The following is an 18,738-nucleotide window of genomic DNA, read 5'->3' as shown; positions in this document are numbered from 1 at the left end:
CCAACTCCACATCAGTCAGTTAGATGAAAACTGTTTTATACAGTTTACTTAACTAAATATTAAAGCTATAAAAGGATTCTTATGAGACAAAAATATTTATAAAAAATAAATACAGTCTTTATAAAGCCAATTTGGCATTAGCCGTTGCCCAAAATGACCACTGGGGTTTTACAGCGAGTCACATCACATTTCCAATTAATCTGGTGATAAGTTCACAACATAAAAATAAAGTCCCTCTGCGTGGAGCCTGCTGCCCATATCCTCCAGGAGCTGTTTCCATAGCCACAGTGGCGTAAGAGAAGGATGAAGAGATTTTGTGGACGATTGCTGAGGCCTAATGAAATGAAGACTGTAAAATGATTGGTTCTGTGTTCTGTGCAAACTATTGCATAACTCTAAGATCAGCACTGAGCTGAATATATATATATAGAGAGAGAGCTGCAGGTGTTCAAATTGTGGACCCTGCCTAAATTTGTGTTTGATGTTTCAGTTGCACCAAGGAGACAAAAACTGACAGCTGCAGGTAGCAGACGGGGAAGGAAAAACTGCCCCGAGCCCTTTACCAGAGGTGAAACCCTCTGCGGGACTCAAAGTGAGGTGAGCCGTGAAAAGTCAGAGACACTGCTGGTGTGTGAGAGTAATGTTTTATAGCTTTCTCCACATTGGCCCTGTGTAAGAAATATAGTTCATAAAGGAAATATTTACACAGAAAAGATTAGATTAGAGTCTCCACTGTAGTAGCTTCTACTACAACCACAGTATTAGTGTTCAAGCCTAACTGGGCCAGTTGTGCTTTTCCTTGTTATTATATATCATATCGTTAGCTTCATAGCATAAGTGCCTAAGTCATTTTTTGGTCAAATTGAGATTTTTGCCTAACTTTACTCCCCTACCACTGCTGCATCATCCTGTCCGTCTGAAACACAAAACACAAAAAAATGACTTAGGCACTTATGCTATGAAGCTAACGATATGTAATGTGGATGCTCATATTAAAGTTTTAAGTTTAAAGCCATGGGGCCAATGCAAAAATATTCATTCAGAGCCAAAAATCTCAAAACATTTAATATTCAAATTCTTTTTTCTCTTCATGGCTCTGTATGATGTCAGTAAGAGGGGATCTCCCTAATATGGTCATGTTAGTCTCTGTGAACAGAAAAGCCTCGAAGTTCTGTCCGTGAATAACAGCCAATCACAGGAAAGATATATTAAAGGGGGGGTGCCATTAAAGAGGCATCAGCTAAAAGAGCTTGTGTCAGAAAGCTGCACCAAGGGCCGATATGAGCTGATCAAAAAGGTTCTGAGAACTAAAAAAAACACTGTTTTTTCACTGGTTGTTCAATTGATGTTTAAAGTTTCAACATCTAAAGTGTTACTGCTTGTCTAATTGTAATTTTAATTGCGAATCACTATAGTAGAGGCTACTGTAGCTTCTGCTATAGTAACATAGAGATCTAGAAGTGTGCCGTAATTAAATATCCGGGAGTTAAAGTAAGCTTTCTACATGACATAAAGATAATGATGACAGAAAAAGATAGATTTTGATAAGGAGTACTTTAAATGACTAAAAAAAACACATGTAGCTTTTCTTTGGCCAGCATGCTTTCCTTTGAAATTTAAACAGGAAAAGTTAAAGTACACGACTGTTTGTACTCCCAGTCATTCCTCAGACTCCTTCAGTTTTCCCCACTGTCTCCCAAATGGGCTGGGCTTTTTTCCCGCAGTCCACCCTTTTCCAAATCCTATAAATAGCAGCTGTTTCAGAAGGCAGAACAATACTCTGCAGACTTCTCCATTCATACATTCCTGGCACCGGACCAAGCTGTCTCCACCCTCTGCTGGTTACCTGACTCATGTCTCTGCACGTCTACTGTATGTAAACAGTGGTGCACACACACACGCACAGAGCAGGAAAGAACTCAACAGAACCACACACATATCTGCTTTACAAATGGCTCTTGTTAAAACTAATGTGAATCACAAAGTACAGACTGATGTAATTTATTTAAAATGCTAAAATAAACTGTATAAACATGTTTTCTCTCTGGCAGATTTGTCAATGGAAGTAGCATCTGTTCTTATCTTAATTTCCATCTTATTTGTTTCAAAAGAAACACTGCAAGACTCTCTTATCTCACTAAAATACCTAAAGCTCTATAATCTTCAGTGAAAAACAACATTGAATTTAAGAAGTAGATTTGTTTTCTTTGCCTGCTTTGCTTTTGACCAATGCAGACGGTTCAGACGACTGAATCCTGATTGTAGTATCATGGTGGTTTGCTGATTTTGGCACGAAATGTAATTTAAGGTCAAAAATCCCCTTCTCCTTCTTCCTGTTTCCTCCTTCACTTTTGCTATTGCTCAGACTGATTCATCAGAATGGTATGAAACATGAGCTTTTTAATATATCTTCTCTTCATATAATACACAAATGGCATGTTTTATAATTGTAACATATCCCTAAAAGGAACTCTAATTTTTCATAAATGCACTGCAGCCCACTGCAGAGCAGTGAAAAAGCAAATGTCTCACAGTGTTTGCTAACTTGTTGGCTCCGTAGAAGTCTGTATGAGGTCAAATTGCGGCTATGTTGAGCCAGTTGGTGATATGTGTCCTGCACTCTCTGTCCTTGGCTAATTTAAACATTTCCAGCACTGAATCAGTTCTGAAGCGGACTACTTCTTCTGTGTGTCCGATGTTGAACCAAGGTAAACAGATTTCATTCTACCAAAATTTTATGGATATTGTGTGAAAATGCTTTAGAGTGTTTAAAGCATTGTGAGGAGGGAGAGGGGGAAATGCAAAATTTTACTGTTTTAATAACTGCTTTTAGTTCAGTGTCTTGATGACATCCTGCAGCATACAGTAGCTACACCCTCCTTCAAAATGACTGGAGATCAAATCAGTCCTGAGTACCTTAAAGCACCTATCAACAAGTGAAAAAGAAAGTCACAGAAATTGTCAGCTATGTATGAACAAATACCAGCACACTTGTTTATAAGCTGATCAGCATCCCCATTGGTGAAAGCAGGCAGACGGCAGCAGGCTAAAGAGGGTGGGAGCCTTCTGGGAAAAGCATCGGTGATGATGGAGTCACTGAATATCATTGATACTCCCCAAGTATCACAGACACACGTTGTGCTTCAGCTGTGTAGGGTCTGTGAACAATTTGAAACTAGCAAACCACTCTGCTGTACCTTAGATTTCCATTTCTCACTACACTGCTCGTTTCAATATTTACATACATGTCTCGGTTTTGCCACATCGTTGCTCAGTTGGAACTTAAAGGCTATGCCACAGTTTGTATAATTGAACCATGTGACACTAAAACTGTCATCTTCACGCTCTGTGTTTTGCTTTTCCCGACAGGCTGAACGTAGGAAGCAGTGTGGGAAGCATTTTCGTGTGGGAGTGTGCCGGTCAAGAGTGAGGGAACGTCTACTACTCATGATCATCTCGCTTTGGACACCTGCCAAAGGTTTCTGAAAATGAGGGGGCTGGTGGCTGAAACACAGTGATCATTTATTGTTTTCATTGTGCTTTGGCTCCTCGTTTTTCCAAAGGAAGTGAGAAAGAGTCTGTTTCAAGTCTTCTGGGTTTGTCATACCAGTAGAACTGTAGGTGAATGTTGTGAATAATGTGAGATCAACTTCATTTTTAGGTTGCTTTTTTTATTTTTTACACTGTCACTGGTTTAAAAATATTTATTATTGTTGACATTTCCCCATATTTATGCCATTAAAAAGGACACTGACACATACTGAATGAAAAAAAAACAAACACATCTCACAGTTGATCGATTACCAACTCATCTCCGTGACCTTTACATGTGCTGCTTTTCCATCTCTTGCTGCTGCATCTAAAACTGTGCGTAGACCCGTGCAGAAAATCCTGACAGCCTTTACGCGATATTTTGTTTATCGTCCTGTTTATTTCCACACCATCATTATCACATTATGTGGTTACATTACATCATAGCCACTCCATTACCTCGTGCCAGAAATGTTGAGCATGGTAATCCAGTGATAAAGGTTGGAAAAGGTTGTGCAAACATCACAACTCCTGCTATATGTTTTAGCAAGGCAGTGTTAAAGTGATGCAACTGCAAGGTTTAGCTGATTATTACCACATGCGACACTGTGCCTGGTGCTGTTTTTGCACTTACAATCCGCCTGTGTGTGTGTGTGTGTGTGTGTGTGTGTGTGTGTGTGTGTGTGTGTGTGTGTGTGTGTGTGTCATCCTGCCAAAATGTGGTCCTGGCGATATCTTCTATAGTAAGAAATACCAAAATGATGATTTGAAGTAGTGTTTGAATACCTCTTTGTGTTTCAGTGGAATTTCTTTTCCTTGGTGTAACATGGAAGTTCACAGAGTCACAGTGGTGTGATGGTTAGCACTATCACTTGGGTGAAGGTTATGAGTTTAAATCCAATCTGGGTCTTTCTGTGTGGAGTTTATATATATATATGTGACCTGTCCAGGATGTACCATCACCTCTCACTCCTTTGACAGCTTGTTCCAGCCAACCCACAACCCTGAGTTGGTTACGCAGAAGAAGATGGATCACAGAACTTTAGAATAAAGTCAAATTTGAAAATGTAAGCTCAGGGTTGGTAGCAGAGCATATGCTAATTGATTCCGATTCACAAGATATAAATTTGACTTTGCTATTTTAAACCATATATGCATACATTTATAGCCTGTCCATAGCACTGATGCTGAATAGGCTATACACGCATGTCCAGCAATTTTCTTAATTTATAATGTATTTGTAAATTCTCAATAAGTTGTATCTTTGTCTTTCATTTTAGAAATGGAGGTGGTCCAAGAATGCAGTAGTGTCACACTTGCTGTGATGTCATTACAAGATGATTTTTAGTTTTATTATTCATGCAACTTCTTACAACTATTTTAATGATTGGATAACTATTTAAATGGCAATTCTTGAGGCTGCTGTCACTTTGCCGTGAGTTAGATAAAAAAGCAAACAGATGAACGCTAGCTTCCCATAAGCACTACAAACATGTAGGAAGTGTGTCATAAAACTACAGTTCCTCACATGGCCACTAGAGGAAGGCTCCTAAAGTTTAATAATCCCCAAATTTAAAATGGAACAGCTATTCCCAAACTCACCAGTGCTGTGGCACACTTAAAAACCAGAAAATCTCAATCTTACATTTTCACTCTAATTAAAATACAAGAGAAATTGGTATATTTCCTTAAATTTTTTGTGTTAAGTTATAAGCCCAATATGTGAGCCACCTGCAAATTAGACACAAAAGTCAATACATGTGTTGTACATTTAGGTCAGAGTATTGATTAATAGCACAAGCTAACCCCCTTATATTGCCAGTTTTATCTTTTTTTATATAAATAAATGTATTTATATAAATATGTAACTGTACATTATTATTACTTTGGACCACCTGCAGTACCTTTGTGGCCCACTATGGAGCCCCTGCTAGCACTTTGGTAATCCCTTCCTACTGTCTGCTCACTTTAGCTAATTATTTGTTTGTGGCAACTGTAAGGATATTTGTTTTAAAATAACTGACCTATTACAAGTGTAGGTTAGAGACAGGTGGGTTTCATTTCTGTCTTCTCTTATACTAAAAGACAGTCTAAGAAGTTGGCTGCCAGGTTTGTCCAACATGTATATAATTTGTAGCCTGTTTTACATGATCGAAAGTTAGAACTGTATTACTGAAGTAAATTAGAGATTCTTGCTACTCAGTTTAGCTAGCCAGCTAAGTTAGCTTACAGCTTCTACAACTGCTGGTTTAGAAAAAGGGCACAAGATGGCGGTAGCTAAAATGCTTAACTCTGAAGCCTGTTAAAGTCCTGGTCCGTTTTTTGTCTTTATATTCTATTTCTATATTTTAATAGTACTAGTATAAAGTATGGCGTGTCAACCATATTGTATTCTTCACTTCATTTGCATTTTTCTTAGGTAAATTACTTAAAACTGTAGTTGACAAACGAATCGGTTTAGCAGCTAGCCTCAAACCAGCAAAAACCACATAAGAGTTTATGGTGTGAGAAGATGGCAATTTGTTATAGTTAAGTGTTTCTTAAACACGTGTGGACAGTACAAACACGAGGCCCCACAGGACTACTGTAGTAGATGTAAGTTGAGCGGAGTCGACGCTTCTCTGCAGCGCCTCTAGGGCCGCACTTGTGCTCGCAGAGGAGGAGAGTAGTACAGGGAGGTGGGAGGTGGGAGCGCGGAGGCAGGGCAAGCTCTGTGTGAGTTAGGGATAATGACAGACCGGCACGGCCGGAGTTTAGCAGAAAAATAAGAACCTGGTGAGCAAAATCCAGAGCCGCCGCGAAAAACCACTAAAGTCCGCGGCGGAAACATGCGATCTGACAGGAATCTACGTGTCCGCGTCTCACTTGTGCCTTTGCTAACACCTTCAGGGAGTTCACATGTTTCTGCGCGTCGACAAGGAGGCAATGTTTAGACGCAGACGAGCGACGGAGCCCCGCGGAGTTTGGATGTGTGTTTGGTAGCTTGTCAGATGAAAGAGTACAGTTTGTTGAATCGAGAGGAACGGCGCCAAGGAGCACCCCGAATGTAGCCTCCAGGGGAAGCAAAAAGCGAAACACTGTACCTGCCAGTGTGTGCCTTTGGTCACCCTGCTGTGTGTTTCGATTTCTCGTAGTTCTGTGAGGCTAACGTAGGAGAGGATGCAGGTGAAGAAGCAAAGGGACCCGGACCGGAGCGGCGGGGACATGCTGGAAGCAGACGGTCCCCGCAAAAACTCCTCGTGCTTCTCAAATATCAAGATATTCTTAATATCGGAATGCGCCCTGATGTTGGCACAGGGCACCGTCGGAGCATACCTGGTGAGTACAACACAACCCGAGCTCACGCAGGACTCGGAGTGCCTGCAGTGTGAACTGAGACCCCACTGCAGTGGGGGCTGCTCAGATCTGTGTTTACTGGGACTAGGCTATTGCATTTGGGGCTTTTCCTGCTCTGCATGCTTTTGACTAATGCAGCAGAACAGTGTCAGGACAGAAACCTGCCTTCTTCTCAGTAAAGTCTGCCCTTTAGGATAGTATGCCCTTTACCACTCTTTTGCTTGTGTTTTTATTGTGAGGAAAACCTCTATGGCTACTTTTCACTCATGTCTAATTTATCTCTAATGTGTCACAACTCAAACTAAATCATCATTTACCATCCATTTACCAGAGGGTGACTTTAAAACTCTGGTTAGCTTTAGTAATAATAGCCTAAACATATTTAGGATGTCAGAATTTGGCTGCTTTGACCCCAAATGACATTCAAGGTCAAAAATTTCCCCTCCATTACTTAAGCTTTCACATTTACTATTACTCATACAAATAAACTGTTAGTATGAGAAATAACATAATTAACACCTGCTTTCTTCTGATGAATCTTTGAAATGTGTCTTGGCGATGATGATGATGGAGTGTTACAGTAAAATTTGAACACAGGAATGCCTAATATAGATTTTGTTAAACAAACCTCCCTGAAGTGCTTCAAATTTTTCCTCAAAGGGTCCCCAGAGGATCTTTCACAACCTTGGGCGAACCACTCTGAACATTTAGTTTCAATATTAGCAGTGTTTATTCTCCAAGAATCACACTGATTTCTCAGCTTGCTTGTTCAATTATTAGAGTAAAACCCTAAATATCTTGTCCATATTTGGAGTGGAACATCTTATCTTAACTCTTACTGAACCTGCTGAGCATCAAGCATCCTGTGGCCCAGCAACAACAGAGCACAGTGGTGCCACTCGGGAGTCGCTTACGGGGAGGAGGGGGGTCTTTTTCTTCACTGTTTATTTCAGATTAAACAGGCATTTGCAGTTTTTTTGTAGTTTATTGGCACTGGACACCTGTTTAAACAGGAAAGGAAAGATAGACCTGCAGGTGAGGTTTGGAATCATTCACTTAGTGCCAAGCTTTTGGGCCTGTTTTTGTTTGTAAAACCCACCGAGCTGATTTACATGGAATATCATTTACTCAGCCAGGACTGAGGTACCTGGCTTAGTGACAGTCTAATGAGCTGGTGTCGACCTGTATGAGCTAATGCGGTGTCTGATTGGATGAAGGTGCTTAGGAGTGTTTACTGGCAGCAAAGGGGCAAAATTTAACTATCACGACCCCCTCTGATTTCTGTGAGCTGCTTACAGCACAAGACACTTACAGTAACAGCACGCTGTGCCTCCTGATTTAGCAGCTTGACTACAGGGGAACGGTTAACCTGCACAAACACATGAGAGCACACATGTACGTCTGCAGTCCGTGATTTATTAGGCCTGTTCTTTTTAGTTGTGCAAGTGAACAGAGGGAATTAACGGCTTTGAGTCTGAAGCAAATAATGAAAGATTGTTCTAGGCAGTCGAGTTCAATGGTCTAATGCACATTAGGGCTATAACTTTTTTCTTTTTTTTCCCTGTCATTACTAGGTATGTTACAATACTAGACTAATAGTACAGACCCAAAGATATTCAGTTTATGATGAGATATTATAAAGACATATAAAAGGCTAAAACCAGAATATTTCCATTCCTTCTGCTTGGTAAAATGACAGAACTGATTTATTAATTGCTAAAATAGCTGAAAAATGAATTCAATTTTTTTGATTCACTGGATTAATTGACTAATCATTTCAGTTTGGTGGACATAGAGTTTGAATCACAGTATTACAGGAAACTAAAGTCCTGGCTTACAATCATGCCAAAGCTTTTTAACATAATGTATGTGCACTCAGGATATGGGCTTTCAATAGGTAAACAAACAGCAACTCATCTGAAGTATGGCCATTTAAGCTGCTCTATTTTGCCGTGGTTAAAAAGGTATTTTGTTGCTGCCTTTTGATATCAATAGATCACATGCATGATGAATATATTCAAACATCCATTAAATAGTGATGCCTGATTAAAATTTTAAATTTAGGGTGTTGTTATATGTAAATCTATAAATAGAAAGCATTGGTCAGTTTTTGTATGCAGGGCCCAAGAGTTCAAAATCTATTGCTTATGTTATCACTTCTCACAAAACCACCAAATCTGACACTTGAAAGCTTTGAGCTACAAAGTGCAACAACTGAACCTCAACAGTGTTTGTCTTGGCGCTGCAGGCCTGTCACACCAAGTGTGTTCAAACACGGAGGAAGCCCAAACATGGCTGTCCTTTTGAAATCTCAGTACTTATATAATGTATTATATAATACCTATAATGTTTTAACATAAGGTTTTAGGTGGGATCTGATTTGTTTAGTAACTTACCAGACATTTTTTGGTTTACTTCAGCCATTTTTGTTGATTGGAACACGAGTATAACCATTAACACACCTGTCAAATATCAGATTCTGTGAAAGTGTAAAATGTTGTTTTGAAAACTGCAGTACATTTCTAAAGAAGTGTTCAAACTATGCTATACGAGTTATTTAAAAAGAGAAAGTACTAACTAAAAGTTCATCTCTTTGCCCATGTCCTAAACTGTGGAGGCAGCTTCTTTTGGATGCCACTATCAGAGCTCTTTAAAAATAACCTATGCAGCCCTGTTCGAATACCTTTAGATAACCTTCAACCTGCTGTAAGCCACACCTCATAAAACAGAGTGGATTCCATTCTAATAGCAGAAGCTTGGTTATAAACAGTTGCTCTCCCATCACAAATAGCACCATTTCTGCACATTTACATCAATGCTGAACCTCAATGTGCAGAAGTGACTGTCAGCAGTGAGCAGCTTTCTTCTGCATGTTGATAATTAAATGCCTGGTCAGTACATCCTGAGAAAAATTGTCTTCTCATGCTCACATAAGGTTTGCTCTTCTCATATTTGATGGGTTGTCAGCATGACGAGGTTTGTTTTGTTGCTGTGAGACAGATTAAACATTTCCACAGTCTGAGTTGTGATGCGGAGAAAATGTGGCTTTGACCACTGACCATTAAGCATTCCTCTCAGTTTTTCCTGTGTATTTTATGCTTGTAAGTGAAAAAACCGTGATGGAAAGCTGGTTGTTGAAGTCAGAAACGTGTTGAACCTGCAGACCAGAGTATGACTCATCCAGAGGGTTTCCACTGCTCAAACTGTCAGTCACAGGTGCTGACTGCAGGCTCTCGATAATGGGATGAGATGATGTGGTGGCTTTATTCCCTCTGTTTCAATGTTAATGTCTGCGTAGAGCTGCAGCTGTTATGTTAACAGGTTGTTGGGGCTCACTATTGTTTCTAACAGCTGGGTAAAACAGGATTGAGCTTAGATCCCAGCTGGGCAGAGCCAGCCAGGCATAAATGCAGCCCATCTAGTGTGTTTGCATTCCCGAGAAAGAGCCACCCAAGGGGCAGAAACGTCATGACTCATTCTGAAGTTTTCAATCCAACAAACTTCACTGAAGGACTCCGGCATGAGCCGCTCCCAACAATCATCTTCTCCGCACTTTGATAAGTAGTGAAAGAGTCACTGCAGTTGTGTTCAGAGAAGTGCAAAAATGACCTGCTGTCACATCTAACTTCTAAAAGTCACAGAAGACAGCTTATTTTAAACCCAAATGGCAAAACAGACTGTATAGCATTGTTTTTTTTTTGTTGGAAGTGACAGTCTACGCACCTGTTGTGTAGTAAGTATTGTGCACAGGTAAATAAAGTAAAGATAATGCACCCAGTAAACCCACAGATACAGATTGCAGTTCAATTTCAGGAGAACACAGTGTGTTGAGCTGTCACTGAAAGGACAGCTGTGGAGGAAGTGAAGGTACTAAATACAAGAAAAGCTGAAAATATATTCTATGTTCTACTGTTTAAAAATATAAAGCTGATGCTTCACTGTGATTCCTCCTGCAAACCAAACACTTAAAATGTACAGCATCAAGGTAAGGAAACATTCAAGTGTGTTTGCATGACGGACGAAAAGAGCAGTTTTCCACATTTAAGCTTAAGCACAGAGCCTCTTGGAGCCACAAAGATCATTAAAACTGCTTATAAACCTAAATCAACTGTGTACATTAAATCACCATAATTGGAAAAGAAATGTGTAAAATGCTCCAGCAGCAGAAACCACAAGTTGACTGGTGGGGCCCTCTTTTCAGGGGATGTTTGTGTTAGTAGGATCTTTTCTTTCTTTTTTTTAGTAGCTCAATCAAAACTCCTTCATAGTGGCAGTTGGGAAAAGGGAAGTAGTTGTGCCCTTTAAAGGACAGTTTGAGCCAAATATATAAATATACTCTCTAAAATGTGCCACTGTGGTTCACATTGCTCAGAGAGACTGTTCCCACAGATCCGTCTTTACTGAGAAATCATGGCATGCACATGTCTAACTAAATTTAAAGTGTTATTTGTCCGTCTCTGTATATCCTGACTATAAATGTGGCCTCACAGTATTTATTCCCTGACCTCTGAATCGTATCTGACAAACAGGGTTGCCAAAAAACTATCCTATACAACCTTTCTGTTGTGTTTGCTTTGTTTAGAAGTTACTGGTAAGCTTTAACTCTTGCTCTGGATGACAGCTGGTGAACAAGAGAAGCAATGAAAGTAAATGTTGCTGTGCCCAGCTAATCAGAAACAGAGGCCTGTTGCCTGGGAGGAGCCACGGCGTGGAACATCTGAACAGCTCGTTATTCAGGATGTTCCAGTAGAAAGGCACACTTTAAAGCAATGTGACTGATGATGATGGAAACACGTGATTTATAGCAGTGCTTGAAAGAATCAAGCACAGGCCCTATTTAGATCCACTAATAGTTAATGTGTGTTTTTATGTTTGAATAATCATGCTTCCTCAATGGCTCTTGTTTTAAAATCCAGATATGTATTCGACATTTTTTTTTTCTTCATTCCACATTATTCGCATGGTCCCACATTTTACTTATTTGTTCCTTTTTTTTGTCCTCTTGTTTTTAGGTGAGTGTGCTGACCACCCTGGAGCGGCGGTTCAACCTACAGAGTGCTGACGTCGGAGTGATAGCCAGCAGCTTTGAGATAGGCAATCTGGCACTTATCCTGTTTGTCAGCTATTTTGGGGCTAAAGCACACCGGCCCCGTCTGATCGGCTGCGGTGGCATCGTCATGGCACTCGGCGCTCTGCTCTCAGCTTTACCCGAGTTTCTAACAAATCAGTATGAGATAGGGGAAGTGTGGAGGACTAATGAGGGTCGGGATTTTTGCTCCAATAGTAGCAGTTCAGAGGCTCAGCAAGCGGAGAAAAATGTATGTGACAACAAGGCCAACACCAACATGATGTACCTGCTGCTGATCGGAGCCCAGGTCCTGCTGGGGATTGGAGCCACGCCAGTGCAGCCCCTGGGGGTCTCCTATATCGATGATCACGTAAAGAAGAAAGACTCCTCACTCTATATAGGTGAGCCATATTAAAAATTCTTAGGGTGTCATCAAAGGAAGAAACGTTTTGCTCTTTTTGAGCAACACATTGATTTCCCGAGGAAATGAAACCTTGCGTGTTTGTTCATCGCCATCAGGTCTAATGTTTACATAGCTTAAGTCAACATATTATGCATGTGCACTTCTGCTGCACACCATCTCCCTTTGTTCCCAGCGCAGGCCTGTTCATGTGAGTGCCAGGTGAGCACATCTTGGAGCTGTTTAATCTCCATTGCAGTGGTTTAAGTGGTAAAGAGGCCAGAAATGGGTGAAATGTGTCGGTCTGCTGTGTTTGCGCTCCTCTCTCAAATCCAGGATGCTCCTGATGTGGCTAGGTTTAAGGTGAATTCAGAGTGCTTTCTGTGCAAAAGTGTGAATTCACAGTAGCTGTTTAGAGATTAGAGAGCAACTAAATCTGAGGCCTTACAATTTGTAAATTTGACTAGTAAGGTTCTTGATATATATATATATATATATATATAGATAGATAGATAGATAGATAGATAGATAGATAGATAGATAGATATACACACACACACCATTCAGAATTGAAAATAAGTTTTTCAGTGTATTCATTAAAAAAAAGGTTTCATTGACTTACAGTTATGCATGATTAATCTTTCCCTTTACATGTAAACCACAGGCAAAAATCCCAATCAGTCTGTCTCTATGTTTTGACTGGGCCTGTAATTTGTTATCCAGATTGAAACATCAACCTTTGATAGAGTGCATGAGATGTGTCTGAATAGCAGGCAATGTTTGTTACCAGTGTGCAGCAGAAACAATGAGAGCCTGAATGTAGGATGAGTTCAGGCTGGTACACACCCTTCCTGATACATTTGCACAGCAGCGTGCTGTGTGTCACTCCAATACAGATGTGACCTGTGGACAAAGCCAGCAGTGTGCTTTGTAATCTCATGGCCAAAGCTGATGTTCTTGATTGCCAGTCATTGTGTTTATTTTAACATGGGTTTTTTTTGTTTTTTTTGTTTTTGTTTTTTAAAAAAAGCACATTGTCAAGAGCTCTATGATTTCAAACAGAGCTCAGAGTATCACAAAAGGCTTTAACATTTTCGCACCACAGTGTCGATGCTTGTAATCGGTTTATAGTGGGAAGTGGACTGTGAGTGATTGAAGTTTGGTAGGCACAGGGGGGGAGAGATTTGGTCCTGCCTTCCTCTGATAAGCTGCTAGGAGAGCTGGAGGAAAAACAAGCGGTGAGCAGCGAGGAACAATGTGTTATTGAGTCGTACTCAGCTGATCGTCCTAATCCTTCTGCTGCAGGCTTGTCATGTGCCCCCAGCTCCATGAATGGTGTATATTGTCTGAATTTCCTTTCATATTTTGTTACATTTTTGGATTATTCATTCAGTTTACTTCAGCAATAACAATGTTGAGAAACACACCAAGTTGTGTTTCATAAGTCTTTGTTGTTCTTCCACTGTGTTTGGTTATTTACTGCACATTAATTAATTTTAAACAGGTTCTGTGGCCAATGTCTTGAGCTTCAGTTTCATAGTTCACTTTAGCTCCCTGCACACCAGTAAAGATCATCTGTGTAGAAAATGAATAAAAGCAGAATACACACTATACCTTAAATTGGCAATAATAGAAACAACAGATTCTTTAGTTTCTTTTATTGACACATATACATACATAATAATCAAAACACTTGGTTTAATAGATCAAAACTAATGACACAAGTAATTTACAACAAGCAAAAACAAAGTAGAGAAGTAAAGATGGCAAGGATCCATCACTTTGTGAAATAATTAATGAAAAAATGGTTCAGCAGTTCAGCTTCCAGCTTCTTCTAAGCTGGATCATATGGATCATAGACCATCAAGTGAACATAGCAAGATTATTTAATTTAAAAAAAGTGCTTTATTTAATACTTTAACACCTTTCCAATTCTAATCTTTTTCAGGCTATTTAACCTCTGCAGAAAGGTTTGCAGAGAGTGTTTTGATGGGGAGTTTAGGCTTGGTTTTTAGGAAATGTTCATAACATAAAGAGCACGCCTTTCAATTCTTTAACAATAAAACCTTACTTTTAACACATAGTTCTCACAGCAGTGGCAGGCAGATGTGTTAGCACACACAGTAAAGCTTCCTCTGCAACCACTGCTGTCTCATTTTCAGCAGAATGATGATACATTAAGACTTGGACACGTTCACACTTGCAAGTGTTAACAAATAGTCAGGATTTAAAGCAGAAGAAATATGTTTTTACGTATTGTTTAATTCACTATCATATCATTTTAAGCTCAGCACCAGTTTGAAAAATATCGGCACAATTAATGATCCTAATCTGTAAGTGATGGTGTTTTTATCTCAGCACAGCTGTTACCCGTCACTGTTGTCAAAGCATATTTCCACCCAGTGATGAGTTATTGTTAAGGTCTGAACTAAATGGCGAGGTGACGAGCACATACCTTTGAAGAGGGCAGGTCTCGCGCCATGTTCAGTACAGTGGTTCAGGGAGAGTGTAGCATAGAGGCCTGGAGAGGAGTCATAATTACAGAGTTAGGCAGGAATGCCAACCAGCCAGCAATGAGGTGGGTCTGACTGGGCCGGGACGCTCACGCATACCACACAGGCCTATGAAAAACAACTCCTCGAGAGGCTCTGCCTTCCTACTTTTACTGTGTACACTGCAGCAGACATGTGTCTCTACTCTTTTAACAACAACTGTAAAACACACTAAAGGCTGGTCTGTTGTGACTCTTCAGAGAGCTTTTTGGTCTCTTTCTGATTATAATATGTTTTCTGTCATTGTTAATAGATTTTTTTTTTTTTTTTGCTAAGCCTCCATTGGTAAGTGGTAGGCTACATGTTCTACTTAAAAGAAAGTACCTTAGTGTTCTGAAGAGGTCAGTTTGAATCACGTTGCCACCGCGGAGTGGAGCATCATCAGGTATTTTATTGGATGCTGTTGTCTTGGTTTGTTTTCCAGTCTAGATGTAGCCACTGGTCGCTGGCCAAAGGAAATAAATATGATTGGACAGATTGCGTCAACAGGATCTCTATTCCCACTGCTCCATGACCTTTCATTATTCACTTCTAATTTTGGCTCTTCCCACAGGACCCCCAACTGCATAAATACAGTGTCCAGGACAGTCACACAGAAGCCTCTAGAGCTGATGTTGTGTGTCTTACTGACTTCACACAGCTGTCTGTTTAGGTGTCAGACGTTTTAAACAGCCTCTGATTACGTCATCGTAATGTAAAGCATGCGTTGCCTGCAGTATAGTACACACAAGGGTTGAGTGGAAGTATGAAATGGATAAAAAAAATGATGTAGTTATTTTAGGATAATGAATCAAACTTCCACTTCAATCATTTCTGGAGCTAGACAACTAATATGGCACATTCAGGAATAAATTTGTAGGTTAAAATTATTTATATCATTCACAGTGCTCATTATCTTTGCAGTTCAAATGTCTTTGTCTGTCTGAATAGTGAGAGAACATTTGTATATGCCCTATTGGCCACAGTCATCACTGAAAACATAATGAAAACACTATTAGGAAAAGCAGTTTGTTAGCTAGCAATCTGTGGTCTCCGTGATTTAATCTGCTAACAAACATCACAGTCTGTGATTCATACAGTTATAAGCACAAATTTGTTCTCAGTCTAAGCTTTGGGTAGGGAAGTTCCTGGTGACTAATTTCCTAATTGGGTAAATGGGAGGGAAGAAAGTCGGAACAAATCTACAAGTCTAAAAGTTACAAATAGTCAAAATGGAGTTCAGTTGAACATATATGGTTAAATATTGCATGTATAATCACAGACACAGTAAGGGATTAGTTTGCTGAGTGTGGTTAATTGGCAGTGCTAGCACCACAGATTATATGGCTGCAACCAACATCCTTCTTTCCCTGCAGGAAAGCTTCCTTGCACCTGTATAGAAAGTGTTTACGCATTACTGTAGTGATTATAAGTTTTGGGGTGGGGGTTTCTTACGGCCTACATACAAACTTTCCTTTACAAGATCAATTCTATCTTATTCTATGCCGCTAAACTGTGGTGGTCTGTGTGGCTGTCACCTGTCTTACTTTCCACTTGTTGTTTGTGTACAACTTCCTTTCACACAGAGAGGTGTTTCTGTCTCCTTTTGACAAAGAGCTGTGGTAAACTTTCACAGCCACATCATACCAAAGAGACTTCTACCTGGAAAGTCTTTAAAAATGTGTTTCCTGTCTTTGTACTTTTCTTCCAATCACTTTTTTTACATTTTATCTTCAGCCCTCATTATTATCTAGGGCAAAATGTAGTGCTAATTTATTCAAACCTACATATTTTACCATTTTTGTTTACTTTAGCCCCTCAGAGATAAATATGGCTTCAGGTTTGTTAAGAAAATTGTTGAGTGGTTGCAGTGACAACGGTCTCGGAGGGATCCTCGAGAAGCTTGTCAACATTCCTCCTAAAATGCTTTGAATCCAAACCACTGCTGTGGTATGGCGTTTATATAAGCTACTTAAAGTCGGCGCATGGTAATGTCATCTTGAAGGATTAGATCCTAAATGGGTTTTTCCATCCATGGTATAAGCTGCATGCAAAGTTTGCCTAGCAACAGAAGTTTGGTTTATCTCAAGATGATAAATAGGGTTGCATTAACCTTTCATCAATGAGCCGCTGCTTCCCTGCATCACTGTAATGAACACTATCTGTCCGCCATATGTGACAGCATGCAACCGTCTGCTGCTCTACAGGCTGATTGGCATAGAGGAGTTTACAGTGCATTGAGTTGCAGGCCCTGATACAGTGTACTCCCTGCTCAGTTACTTCTACTCTGGTTCTAGAGGCTATAGAGGGCAATGAACACGAGATTATCTTGTATCCAACCGGTCAACAACATGCGGTCCTAGAGCTAATCACTAATTATCCCTGAATACTCTGAGTAGCACGTCAAGTAAGAGTCAGAGAGGAAGCAAGGAGACATAGTGCAGAGCAGTGGGAGTCTGCACCCTTAACAGTGCTCCAGTTTTGGTAAATGGGGAAATCACTATAATTGATTAGCAACTTGCCCTGAGTGAAAGGTTCATTAAATTTGTGTAAAAGGAGTTGTTTGATGCAAGTCTTCCGCCATTCCTGCCTCTAATGAGGTAATTTCTCAGTCCCGTGCAGCGATAAGACAAGACATACTGATCAGTTTATAGTTAGATTTTGCACAAGCTGCTGTTTGCAGACAATGAGAGCCAATTAAAGAGTTTGTTTATCTAGAGGAATCAAATGAGGCCAGTTTGAAAAATTATCTCATAATGTTTCATTAACCTCACACTGGTGTGAATTTAGCACAAGGGGTGATTTGTAAAATTCCAGATTTCTGCTGTGTAGTAGGAGCACTCGTCATCTAAAGTGAATCACCTCCCTGTCAATTTGTTGTTTTTGTATTTAATATTGCACTCATGCTGTGATTATTCCACTTTATATCTGGCTGGGCCGATTAGATGTAAAGATAAACAGTTTCACTTGTTAACAACTAAATTGTTGTAATTTAATTACATTTACAAAGTTTAAAAGGAATCAAATTAAAAAAAACAAAAACAAAGGATAAACACCTTAAAATGTGTGAAAAATAGTGTGAGAATAGTGAGAGAAGAAAAAATTAGCCAGTTAATGAGCATTCAATAGACAGTTACTATATTGACAAGGCTCCTTTACAGTCCTGTGCACCTTCAAAGCAACTCTACCATGCTAACATGAGTCCCATCCTTAACCTTTAAGATTAAGGTTTCAAGTCAGATTGTCATACAAAACTGAACAAACGGTTGAGGCAATAGGTTTGTCCTTCTAGCTGCTTGTTCCCGACACTATCAGTCATGCAATACACATCTGCAGAGTTTGACCAATTTGTGACTGTTTTTTTTTTTTTTTTTTTTTTTTTTTTTTTTATATAGTTCCGCTGATGGTGAAAGACCTTTTACAGTCTGCAATTGCACCATCAAGGAGTGAAAAAAAGTGTACATTTGGCCTTTAAAAAATAGGTCAGATGATATGGATCATCACAGGATGGCATGATATGAAAGCCTTAACCTCTGTCACTGAAACCTACACAGTCGTACACTGAAGCTCCTGGCTGCAACCCATCTGATCTTATTATTAATTTTTTCATTATTATCTCTATTGTATTTTTGGCACCCTGCTGTATTCACAGCCACTGTTTTGGTCTGAACATGCTTGTGACACCTTTTCCTCTTCATCACGAATTCCTGCCGACTCTGCTGCCAGGCAGTCTTCTAGAGGCAATCTGGGTCAGGCACCGTCACTGCTGATTAAAAAGGGGATTTTTTTTTTGTCATCCATTGAGGGAGGAGCACTGGGATAAGAGGTGGGATGAGACAGATCATAAACACAGCGGCATCAACAGACTGTTG

At 39.9% G+C, this 18,738-nt stretch overlaps 1 protein-coding gene across 3 annotated transcripts in view; it reads left to right on the top strand.

Annotated features, from left to right (window-relative positions):
* The first annotated feature begins 3,367 nt into the window (after positions 1-3,367).
* slco3a1a (solute carrier organic anion transporter family member 3A1a) overlaps positions 3,368-18,738 on the top strand; it is a 39,236-nt gene continuing 23,865 nt past the window's right edge. The window contains exons 1-3 of one of the 3 annotated variants that reach the window (XM_005933024.3): positions 3,368-3,478; positions 6,666-6,849; positions 11,880-12,336. In XM_005933024.3, the coding sequence (XP_005933086.1) occupies positions 6,691-6,849; positions 11,880-12,336 (616 nt within the window). In that variant the 5' untranslated portion in view covers positions 3,368-3,478; positions 6,666-6,690. Of the gene's footprint in view, positions 3,479-5,566; positions 5,582-5,953; positions 6,127-6,665; positions 6,850-11,879; positions 12,337-18,738 lie in introns of those variants that run through there. The other 2 variants (XM_005933018.3, XM_005933021.3) reach the window with 2 other exon arrangements.

This window comes from Haplochromis burtoni, unplaced genomic scaffold (assembly GCF_018398535.1).
Source record: "Haplochromis burtoni strain Fernald_Lab_line unplaced genomic scaffold, NCSU_Asbu1 Contig_164, whole genome shotgun sequence".
Taxonomy (NCBI): domain Eukaryota; kingdom Metazoa; phylum Chordata; class Actinopteri; order Cichliformes; family Cichlidae; genus Haplochromis; species Haplochromis burtoni.
This window is presented reverse-complemented; position numbering and strand designations above follow the sequence as displayed.